Source organism: Lachnellula hyalina (genome assembly GCF_007821495.1).
Source record: "Lachnellula hyalina strain CBS 185.66 chromosome Unknown contig00045, whole genome shotgun sequence".
Lineage (NCBI taxonomy): Eukaryota > Fungi > Ascomycota > Leotiomycetes > Helotiales > Lachnaceae > Lachnellula > Lachnellula hyalina.
In genome coordinates, this window is record NW_022157159.1 from 139,428 (window position 1) to 151,383 (window position 11,956).

Genomic DNA, 11,956 nt, shown 5'->3' on the forward strand with positions numbered 1-11,956 from the left:
TTAATCTTCGCCATTCTCCACCTTCCACTTGTTCAAATAGGCCTCTCCACTAAACGCCCCCTTCGGATCTCCTTCAAAGCGCCCCTTGAAAGGCTTTATCTTCTTCGTGACAAACGGAGTGAGCTATGAATATCAGCATTACTCCTCGAGCATTTCCAGTATCTCTCATACTTTGAAGTCCTTTAGATTCTCCGGCACGACATATGTCCTGACTTTATCCCAATCGATCAAATATCCTCCATATCTAGTATGCGAACCCGTCGACCCGGACCCGGTTCCCTTGTAGAATCCCTTGTTCGTCATCTTCGTAGTGAGCGCAAGCCGCGCAATTTTCCTGCCGAGCGCTGGTGTGGCCTTCATCTTGTTGTTTGGGTAGTGTTGAGATATTGCGAGAGGTCTTCAAGCAAAGGGACGAGTGAGTTGAGAAGATGACACTAGCGGCCGCGTTCGCCGATAGATTTCGAGATTTCAAAATTTCTTTGTAAAAATTATAGGAATTGAACACCACCACGAAATAAAGTTCCACGCCTGCAAAAATGCCTGGCAGACAATCCCATGGCGCTCCGCCGTCAAAAAAACCAAAGCCTCGGTCTAATACAAAGAAGAGATCCATGAATGCTTTTTCGATTGCCTCCCACGAAAATCCAGAAAATTTCAAGATTCGCCAGCATAGACTTGGTGCACAAGAAGGTGGAAATAGGCCCGGAAAGCGCCGTAGAGACGACGACGACGAGGATGAAGAAGATGAAGAAGGAGAGTCGAAGAAGCAACGTAAAGGCCCTGCGAAAGGGCGTTTTGAAGAATTGGATATAGATCACGGAAGCGACAGTGAGGGAAATGAGTGGAAGCTTGGACAAGTCGACAGCGATGATGATAGCGACTTGGACAGTGACGAAGCTTTTGGAGAAAGTGACGAGGAGCGATTTGAAGGATATGCGTTTTCCGGAAGCACAGATAAAAAGTCCAAAAAGAAATCGAAATCTCGCACCAAGGATGTTAACTTGAACGAAGATGACGAGATGTCAGAGTCGGATTCAGAGTTAGAGGAGGGGGATCTCGGAGAAGGTGCAGTTGATCTTGCTACAATGCTAGATATGGCTGAAGAGGAGGAAGAGGAAGAGAAAAGACTCAATGGCAAGGCACTGGACAAAGATCTCTCGGAATCAGACGATGAAGGCAGCTCTGAGAGCGATGAAGAATCTTCAGCTTCCTCGGCGGACGATGATGATGAGACCTCAGATCCTGCCAAAATCGCAGCTCTTCAGCGAATGATTGCAAATCTTCCACAGGCCGACGAAACCACTCGTCCATCTAAGCAACGCAGTGACGGGGCCAGCGAGTACAACACACCCTCTGACTTTGGGCTCACATCAAAGACCAAACTTACGTTGGAAGATCTGGGGTTACCTAGCATAAATGATCCGCACATCAAGAAGTCACTCAAATTCATCGAATCGGATTCTAAAGGGGCCGTCAAACGGAAAGGGGTCACAGCAAAGCTAGCAGTCCCTCTAGCGAAGCGCCAGCAGGATCGTTTGGATCGCAGTGCAGCTTATGAGAAGAGCAAGGAAACTTTAGACAGATGGACCGATACCGTCAAGCACAACCGCCGAGCAGACCACCTCATGTTTCCACTCCCCGACCACGAAATGACGGCTGTAAAAAAGAACGATAAACTCGTCCCTACAAACCAGACCAAACCTTTTAATGAGTTGGAAGCAACCATTCAGAGTATCCTGGAAGAAAGTGGTCTCGCCACGGCAAACGGGAAAGACGATGAAGATCACCTTCGCGAGTTTGAGGAATTAGAGACCAAGAAAATGTCTGTAGAGGAGGTCAAGGCAAGGAGAGACCAGCTACGAATGGCTCGAGAGCTCATGTACCGCGAAGAGGCGAAATCAAAGCGGATCAAGAAGATCAAGAGTAGATCTTACCGCAAGGTTCATCGGAAGCAACGCGAGAAGGAGGAGCGTCTAAACCAAGAGGCGCTAGCTGAGGGAGGGTTCGTACCTTCTGAAGATGAGCTAGAGGAGCAGGATCGTAGACGTGCTACTGAACGTATGGGTGCAAAGCATAGAGGTAGCAAATGGGCGAAAGCTACGAAGCAAATCGGACGAGCTGCTTGGGATGAGGATGCACGAGATGGGATCACGGATATGGCACGAAGGGACGAAGAACTCAGAAAAAGAGTGGAGGGAAGGGCGGTGAGGAAGGAGTTTGAGGACAACTCTGATGCTTCTCTCACTGATTCCGAGGAGGATATCAGTGAGGATGATGATGCTGCCGAACAAAATCGACTTCTTCGACAGTTGAAGAAAGCCAGCGCATCGGAATTGGTGGACGAGTCTGCCCCAGGCGCAAGATTATCAAACATGAAGTTCATGCGCAAAGCGGAAGAAGCACGCAAGAAACAGAATGATGCAATGGTCGAAGATATCCGGCGAGACCTGGTTGGAGAAGAGTCTGGAAGCGAAGACGAGGAGCAGGGAGATATTGGGCGCAGAATATTTGGGCCAAACAGCAACAAACCTCGAGAAACTTCGAAAACGCCAAAACTCAACGAGTTCGAGGAACGCGAAGGCTCAGATGCAGACGAGGACAACATGGATATAGAAATCCATGGACTAGACAACGACCCCAGAAACACCTCGGGATCAACCCGCAAGTCGACGAAGGGCTCATCAAAGAAATCGGAATTGGCGGTCTCTAGAAATCAACCAGAGGTGAGTTCGGAAGGGGGAGCTTGGTCCAAAGTCCCTTTGAAATCTACAGTGGTCAGTGAAGCGGAGGCCAAAAGACGTCGTCACAAGAAGAACAATGCTGTGGATGTCGAAGAATTGGATCTATCCAAGGCTTCCGTCATCGCTTCTAAGCCAAAACCAGCCAAAAAGTCCAAACCCGCGGCACTTGAAATAGGCTCAGACTCGGATGAGAGCGATGATGAAAACGCTGTCAAGCTTCCGTTTGCGATTCGTGATCAAGAGTTGATTAAAAGAGCGTTTGCTGGTGCAGATGTTGTTGGCGAATTCGAGGCAGAAAAGAAGCAAACTATTGAAGACGACGATGATAAGATCATTGACAACACCTTGCCTGGATGGGGAGCCTGGACTGGTGACGGTGTGAGCAAGAGGGAGAAGGCCCGAAATAAAGGACGTTTCTTGACGAAAGTCGAAGGAGTCAAGGAGCAGAATAGAAAAGATGCGAAGCTTGACCGCGTGATCATCAGCGAGAGGCGTGCCAAGAAGGTAAGAATGCTCCAGAAGCATCATGGGAAAGGAAACTAACATGAATAATAGAATAGCAAATACCTCGCATCGACCCTACCTCATCCTTTCGAAACTCGACAGCAATACGAGAGGTCTCTACGCGTTCCTGTTGGACCCGAATGGACAACTAAAGAGACTTATCAAGAAGCTACGAAGCCCAGAATATTGCTCAAGCAAGGCATTATTGCCCCGATGTCCAAACCATTATTGTAGGATTTCAGTAGATGACTATAGAAATATGACAATATGTATCTGGCTACATGTTCCTTAGAAAGTGTCAAAATCGTAACAGGCTCACATTACTGGATTCGAAGTGCATTTGAAACTACAATATCACATGGTACTACTAGTGAGTAAACTACCAATTACCCCCCGGCTTCGTGACCCCGCAAACCCGGCGCAACCCCACAGACAGGTCCTACAAGGTACAGAGGTACACAAAGTATTTTGTGTTCAGGTGATGCCAAAGCAAGTCGAGGATACCACGCGGGGCTCAATTAAACTAGGGGTCCTCGGCTACATCCGATAGCGCCTGCCCTACCAAATACGACGACAAACCTCCGAGTCCGAGGAAGGCTTCATCTGCCAGAAATTAGTCAATAAGTCTTCACGACTCGATTGTCTGCAGCGTCATGCTATGTATGTCGATCATAACGAGGTCAAACATCACACTCGACAAGCGACAGCCACAGTCAACCAGCCAGCATCCTTCTGCCGACAGCGCGCAGCGCAGTTTTGACCGATCCGGGTTACTCGAGTACTAACTAAATCAAGCGTCGCAGCCTTGTTACTCCAGGGACGTTGGGCCTGCTGCTCGGTCTTGGCTCGGTCGTACAACCATTCGCGTTGAGCTGGCTGGTGCCCACAAGGATTCAGAAAGCCAGTGCTTCCTTTGGGAACGTTTCCTTCATCATTTTCCCACATCAGCGAGGCAACTTATCTTTCACAAAATGCTCACCTTTTCTGCGGGCCTTGGTTGCGGTACTAGGTCTCCTGTCCCATTGTTTCCAGAGCAGGTTATCTAGTGAAGTCATAGAGAGGAGGCTGCTAGAAGTGTTTTGTTCAGTTTTAGTGCTAAGGGTATCAAGGCCATTCAATTTTCTACGTGGACTATGTGTTAACGTCTGGAGACTGGGGAATTTGAATCCAAGGAGTCAGATTATCACACTACTGATGGCGCAAATAAACCCCACTAGCGAAATTCCCGGGGCAAGGCTCTGGAGTTCCGAGAGCAACACATTCCACCAGCGTACACCTCAACATTCTTTGTACAAGCTAGGTGTATTTAGCCAGAGCGTGACTTTTAGACATTCCCGTTCAAGCAATATGTTTTGGTCCCACAAAGCCTTTGTATTTAAAATATATTTATACAAGTAGTACCTGAATCTATAGTCGTGTAACCTTTCACCCATGGTTCACACGCCTTTTTTGCACTGAAACCCAGAATCTTCGGCGTATTCAAACATCATTTCCTTGGTTATCAAATCCCTGATAATCTCACCGGATCTGTTAAATTCTAACACTGTCACAAGACTCGATACCGATACGTACAGAATCAAATCCACATACTAGCCACGGGTTCTATACCTCATAAGTCTTCATTCTATTAGGCAGTTCTATCTATATCAGAGCCCCTTCCCCTTAGAACTCCCAAACCCTATCCTCCAACTATTTCTTGTATCTTTTCATCTATAATCCAACTTCAAATAATGAAGAGGTTCTTATGGCTAACCATATTGCAGTCATTCGCAGTAAATGCAGCGCCCTATCCCCATCAGGTACTGGCCCTTTGCCCCAGCGCAGTTATCTCAACTCCTGCGCCAACTATGATAACGCAAAGAACAAACTCGGGGGCTGACCTCATACACGAGGCAAGTTAAACCAGAATGCCTATCTCTAAGCTTTCTTCCGAATTCATTATATCTTTTGGATACGCTGACTCCATCCTCCTACAGCTGCGCTTACCAGATACTTCTGATATGGCACTAGTATATTCTGTAGTTACGGCCAGCGTTCCCGCCATTACTACTTCGCTATCTTCTGGTACTTCTCAGATTTTACCGCCTCCTGCTACTCAGACTCCTGAAGCTTCGGGAACTGTCAATATACATCTGAATACAACTGGAGCATATACATCTAGACCGATCATCAGCACTTCAATTTCTACATCTGAGACAACTGTTGAAATAGGCGTTGCTACTAGCATAACCAGTGGAGACCAAGGTGAGTAATATACTGTCTGTTGATCGTGTTGGTTCGTCTTCCCATTTTCTCGTGTGAGTGGTCCAGCCACCTAGAGAGTTAAATGGATAGTTTGTTCTACGACCCTTGAAATATCTCCTAGTATAGCTGACACTGACTCTGTATTTTTTTTACAGCTGGACCACAGTCGGCGAATATATTTGTTCCCGTGGCTACAGACGCCCCTCCTTCAATATTAGGACAGAGATCAGATCACCCAGTACCAAAACTCGGCATACCAGCCCAAACTCCACCTATTGGCACCAACAAATTTTATGCGAATTTTTTCTTAGGAAGTCAAACCGCAGGAACGTGGACCCACCCTTATAGCGTTGCGTGGTCTAAAGGTGCAGGAGCTACTCAAAGCTGGGGTATGATAATCCAACAACTTCTGGACAGCCAGAAAGTGTATGGACCTGATGCATCCGATAACCCGGTCAAGTACTTCATCAATCCTATTGGAATCCAGCCCATTGTACTTTCTGCCGTTGAGCTCGGAACATCGACTGTCATCACAAACACTGCTCTTACAGCTTTCTCGGCAAACGTGAACCTTCTGGCAACTGCAGGTGCTGCACCCACCATTATGTTTCCTCTTGTACAGGGAATGGGATTTGTTACTGGGATCTTCAATGGAGGCACACCTGTTTTACAAAGTGGCGTCTTGTTTCGCTCGATTACGAAGGCAGCTATAGCCCCCAAGGTGAGCCGAGTGATAATTTATTCAGTTATAACTTCTTTCCCCTTTGCGTAGAGCCCCACAAGCGCCTTAGCTTCAGGCTCTTGAGTTAATTTAAAAGGAAAGAAAAGCTAACAGCCTGCTCTTTCACAGACTGGTGTCATAAAATTTACTATAAAACTTGAGGATGGCAACACTTGGTTGATTTACGTTTCCGGGCCCGACTTGACCGGACAAGACTCCGCATTTGATTTCACTGTCGTGAACAATGGCCTCATCCAGGCGACCTCTAGCTTCAACGGCGTCATCCAAATCGCACGGTCTCCCTCCACAGATGCGGAAGCTCTTTATGATGCAGCGGCTGGAGCCTACCCAATAACTTCAACTCTGTCTGGGAGTGCCAGTGGCGGGTCTGGTTCGTATACTTTGTCTTTCGAAAAGGGTGGGAGGGCAGATACGACACTGCTAATGTTTGCTCTTTCACATCATCTGCAGTCCTTCTCGCCGGACACTGCGTCTGGTGTAAAGATTAACGTTCAACTTGATACCACCACCAAGGGCAAGGCTACAGCTGTCATTGGTGATTCGTGGACCATGGTTGAAAGTATCCCAACGTCTATGGGCTTTGGACCTTGGAGCTCAAAGAACGCGAACTCGGAAACGATGTCTGCTGAAGCCAAGGCTGCACTTCATACAGTCGCTATGAGTGAGGTGTCTCAGAACATGAGTGATCAGAGCAACTTAAATTCTATGTACTACAGTGGCAAAGTAAAAATATTTTATATAAGAGACCTTCTGGAATGGTCAGTCGTTGTTTCATAAATGGGATCCTAACCTCTACTAGGCATTAGCAAAGTTTGCGCAAATTCTGTACACACTCGACGATATCCTTGGCGATACAGCGACAACACAGGCGGGACTAGTCAACCTCAAAGATGCATTCGATCTTTTCGCATCCAACAAGCAACAATTTCCTCTTGTTTATGACACTGTTTGGGGAGGTCTCGTTTCGACTGCTTCATATGATGGAGATTCAGGTGCGGATTTCGGTAACACCTACTACAATGACCACCATTTCCAGTAAGTTCATACCTATATTTTCCCAACCCCAGACCGGGCTAATCCACCTCCCCTAAGTTACGGATACTTCATCTACGCCGCCGCCATCATCGGCTATCTCGACCCAGCCTGGCTCCCAGCAAACACCCCCTACGTAAACGCCCTCGTACGCGACATCGCCAACCCAACAGCCAGCGACCCCCTCTTCCCCGTCTCCCGAAACTTCGACTGGTACCACGGTCACTCCTGGGCCCACGGCCTCTACGAAACCTTCGACGGCAAAGACGAAGAATCATCCTCCGAAGACAGCATGTCCGCGTACGCTATCAAGATGTGGGGCTGCACCATCGGTGACCCCAACATGGAAGCACGCGGCAACATCCAGCTAGCCGTCACCGCGCGCTCGCTCCAAAACTACTTCCTATACACACGCAATAACACCATCGAGCCGCCAAACTTCATCGGCAATAAAGTCTCCGGCATCATGTTCGAGAACAAAATCGACCATACGACGTATTTTGGCGCGGAGCCCCAATACGTACAAGGCATACATATGCTTCCCCTCCTGCCCTCCAGCACGCTTACGAGGACCACGACGTTTGTGCAGGAGGAGTGGGACACGTATTTTAGTAATGGTAGAGCGGAGACGGTGAGCGGTGGGTGGAAGGGTGTGTTGTTCGCTAATCTTGCGCTTGTGGATCCGAAGACGAGTTGGGAGTTCTTTTCTGGGGAGGCCTTTGATGCCAGTTGGCTTGATGGGGGGGCTAGTCGGACGTGGTATATGGCGTTGGCTGCAGGTGAGTTTTGTTTCCTTTTTGCCTGCCCCTTTTTTTCTTCATTTACTTTATTAAGCGAGATTTGTGGTTATATTGACTGTGCTGACGAGATAAAGGACTTGGAGGCGCGCCATGATTGATTGCAGAAGAGATGGGTATGAATGGGCGGAAGAGATGGAGTGGTGCTGATTGATTACATAGAAGCGAATGGAAATAGGCGTGGTGGAGGGAGGGTATGTAGAGCTGGAAAGTCCTTCGATTCTAGTCGATACTTTTAGCATTCGTTGGCTGGGCCTTTTGGGCGACTAAAGACGTTTGTTTGTTGATTGGAAGGTATGATTGCATGGGATTGGGGTTCTGCATTTGCATTTGGAGGAGCGACGGACGGAGGAACGGGTTTTGCTTTGCTCTTATGATTCTCATCCTTAACATTAATTGTACCGGAACCAGAACCAAAACCAGAACTAGAACTAGAACTAGAGGATAATACACATACATACATGTTAGAACCACAGCCGCGGATATGCCTCCTTTACACATACATATACATGTCCCAGCAAAACGAACGTCACGAGCGAAAGAAATGAACGGATGAATTGTTCAAGCTAATCTGTATTAAACCTACTACGTATGTATGTACCTTCCTCCCTTTTACTCAACACAAAATATATGCACAACTTGAATGAAGTGGGGGTTTTGCTTGCTTTGACAGTAATAACTCAAGCCCAAACAAAAAACGCCATTTCTCCAATCATCCTAAAAGCCAAAACCATCCTTTCCATCATTGTGCTCATGAAACGCCATAATTAAAAAGAAAACGAGTGTAAATATCTCATCTCATCTTATCAAAGAGGGGTATTTAAAGAAAACAATCGATGAGGCGAAAAAGAAACAAACGAGATCAGGGATCATAGGCACCTGCCACGCCCGGCGCCGGGCCCTCTAAATCCACGCCCTCAACACCATGCTTAACGCGTCCACTTTCATTAACCAAATTGCCGAAATACTTGCGCGCGACCTCGCTCTCGCCTCTGATTTTCCGCGTTTCCTCGCGTTTCGAGCCGAGTTTCTCGACGCTGCGTTGCAGGCCGACGCGGAGGTTGTCGGCGGGGAAACGGAGCACTTTGCGTACGGAGGAGGATATGCGGTCCGAATTTGAGTGGACGTAGTCGATTTGCTGGAGTTGCGTGGCGATTTTGGTGGAGAGGCGGTGCGGGAGGGAGGTGGGAATTTGGGAGAGGATGTAGTAGGCTGCTGCGAGGGCTGTAGTATGTGTTAGTGTAGTTAAAGAGAGAGGGTGAGGTTAGGGGACGTACTAGCTGCAACGGTGCCGGGGATGATGAGGCGACGGAGGTTGTTATTTCCTACTACTTTTGCAGCTCCTAGTGCCCCATCTACCCAACCGAAGCCACCAACCATACGTCCACCGACAGCGGTCACGACAGTCAATGCCATTCCTGTTCCAGCCATCTTCTCTTGTCTTTGGAGAAGGGTTGACCAATCGAAGAAATCCCATAGTTCAGTCTCGATGTCGACCTGCTTGGCGAGAATATCTCGTTTCCGACGGAACATGACATCGCTTCTGAAGCTCAAGTCTGTGTACTCGTCGCCAAGATGTAATAAGCCGAGTTGCTTGATCGAGCTTACACCTTCAACTGTCTTGCGTCGAGCATGTTCTTCGCAAGTTGTGACAGATGCTGCGATCTGAGAAAGCATAGCTTCCTTGATTTCATCCGCGTATTGGAAGGCGTTGAACAAGCCCGGATATGGTACACCGAGATCCTCTTCTGCGGCCTGGGCAATCGTTGATGTGAGAGTTCTCCGAGTGTGATCATAAATATCTTTGCACGATGCCTCAATCGTTCTGTCAATGTCATCGCTGACCTCCGCCTTTGCCTTCTTGGAAGCTTCGAGAACGGGTTCTAAATCGTGCAGCTCCTTCGTTACACGGTCTAATTCTGATTGAGCGACCTCCTGGTTGACCGTTGCTAGAGTTTGGACGTCGTTAAGTACGTTGAGGAGATAGGTTTTGGCGGGTGCCAATTTGGAGCGGGCACGTTTTTCCAGGACGAACCGTCTTAGAGACTGTTCTAGAGTCTCGAAATCTCGGACTTTCTCCTTCTGCTCCTTGCCCTTGCCCTTCCCTTTCGGATCTGAATCATCAAAGTCAGGATCATCTCCTCCACCACCGCCGCTCGAACTCCCGCTTCCACCTCCTCCGTTACCTCCTGGGGGTCCAGGTGGGCCCGTAGGAATAGCGTTACTGGATACAAAGTGAACTAGCTCTGAGGACTCCTTGAACGTCCGAGGGCTGAGGTTATGAACTTGATCTAGGATCATCTTCTGACACCGATCTTTGTCCTTGATATTGTCGTAGCCATTGACCACAATAAAAATGTAGGCCTTTTCTGCTGCTGCTGCCCAAATGAACTCTTTCGCCGTCTGGGTAAAGTGATTCGCTGCCGAGACGATAAACACAACTACGTCGATCTCTTCTTGTCTGGCAAACACAGCTGTTGTTTTTGTCGTGTCAGAATTGAGACCGGGCGCATCAATTATCGAGATATCGACGATTCCGTTGTTGAGCAAAGACTCCTCGACTGATCGTGCGTCTCTCAGATATATCTTGCACTGAGTGTATGTATCATTGTCGGCCACAAGCTTCTCCAAGTCGTCCAGGGAATACACGTCATATGTGCTCTCATCGTGTCTGTTGTATGTTGTATCCTTATGAACCGCATGCACTTCTTCCACGCCTCCATTTTCTCTCGAGTCCAGTACTTCGCAGAAAATGCTTGTACATGGTTGTTGGTCCTCGGGTAAAATTTTCCGCCGTAAAAGGGCATTACAAAATGTCGACTTTCCTGCGTTCAAATCTCCAGTGACCAGCACCTTGCTCGAGGTATCCTCTATTCGTTCTCGGAGTGACAATAAATGCTTGATGCTTGTACTGATCTTGCCGTCCAGAAGTGATGCTATTGAGCTCTTCTCCAAAGAATGCACCAACTCCGTCTGATGTAGCGCACCAAGCTTAAGATCTAATTTCAATATCGAAAACTCTTGAGCAATTTGTGGTGTGATCAATCGAGGTTCCGGTGTCGTCCTTTGTTCTCCTGCCCTACTCGATTCGGCATCCGTGCTATCTTCACCGATCGACGTCTGAGCCCGCCGCATTCCTCCAGGTCGAGGTGGAGATATAACAGAAGCTCCGATAGCATTAGACTGCGTGTGCACCAAGCCTGGTCGGTCTTGTCTCTGTGGCGTGTTCGCCTCGGCACGCTGAACTGATGGATATGTAGCAGGCCATTCGGCATTCTTCTCCTGCAAGGACTTCAACATCTCCACCACTGTGTTTATCGATCTTCCAAGTTCTGCGCGGTGTTTGTTGTAACGTAATTGGTGTATGGAATTTGCCAGCATCCGTCTGTCATTGTCGGCAGTCTCACTGTCTTGCATCGACAATGGTAAGGGAGAATGGGAAGGCGTAGGCCTGTCTTCAGCCATCGCTGGATTCCATCCTGAACCGCCATCTGCAACACTTCCGCCATATCCTGAATCTTCATCGTTGAGGAGAGCTTGGAGTCGGGAGGCGCTCTCTGATGTTGATCCGGATCCAACCGTCATGTACTGCGGGCGACCTGGGTGTGGAATCCTCGAATTTGATGACTCCCCCGACTTCCCCTTGCCTTTGTAGTATTCCTGGCTCATATTGATGTTTGCAAACGCATTCGCGAAGTTTAGTCGTTTGTCCAGGGAGGTTGCAAAAATGTTATGATAATGCGGGTTTCCGCTCCCGCGCTGAACTTGCTGCATAATTTACTTAGCGTGGCGAATTGCCCCGGTCTAACACGTGATGGTATAGATGAATGTTGTAGGTATTCATGATTGTTGGTACATATTGTTAATTCTGATAGTACTGGTTATTTAGAGTGAGT

The 11,956-nt window shown here is 48.1% G+C and overlaps 4 protein-coding genes across 4 annotated transcripts; 2 read left to right on the forward strand and 2 right to left on the reverse strand.

Moving 5' to 3' along the window:
• Positions 1-360, reverse strand: MRPL27 (54S ribosomal protein, mitochondrial; the record flags this gene model as incomplete). Its single annotated transcript, XM_031148861.1, has 2 exons — positions 1-123; positions 172-360. 2 exons carry the CDS (start codon positions 358-360, stop codon positions 1-3), a joined length of 312 nt encoding a protein of 103 aa, XP_031006432.1.
• A 176-nt stretch (positions 361-536) lies between these two features.
• Positions 537-3,479, forward strand: UTP14 (U3 small nucleolar RNA-associated protein; the record flags this gene model as incomplete). Its single annotated transcript, XM_031148862.1, has 2 exons — positions 537-3,245; positions 3,297-3,479. The coding sequence occupies 2 exons, from the start codon at positions 537-539 to the stop codon at positions 3,477-3,479; spliced, it is 2,892 nt and encodes a 963-aa protein (XP_031006430.1).
• A 1,673-nt stretch (positions 3,480-5,152) lies between these two features.
• Positions 5,153-8,157, forward strand: LHYA1_G003897 (putative endo-1,3(4)-beta-glucanase; the record flags this gene model as incomplete). The annotated part of the gene is made up of 6 exons (XM_031148863.1): positions 5,153-5,489; positions 5,645-6,210; positions 6,340-6,954; positions 7,031-7,266; positions 7,324-8,042; positions 8,138-8,157. The coding sequence occupies 6 exons, from the start codon at positions 5,153-5,155 to the stop codon at positions 8,155-8,157; spliced, it is 2,493 nt and encodes an 830-aa protein (XP_031006431.1).
• A 765-nt stretch (positions 8,158-8,922) lies between these two features.
• fzo1 (Transmembrane GTPase) lies at positions 8,923-11,729 on the reverse strand (the record flags this gene model as incomplete). The annotated part of the gene is made up of 2 exons (XM_031148864.1): positions 8,923-9,284; positions 9,338-11,729. The coding sequence occupies 2 exons, from the start codon at positions 11,727-11,729 to the stop codon at positions 8,923-8,925; spliced, it is 2,754 nt and encodes a 917-aa protein (XP_031006428.1).
• Positions 11,730-11,956: the final 227 nt, after the last annotated feature.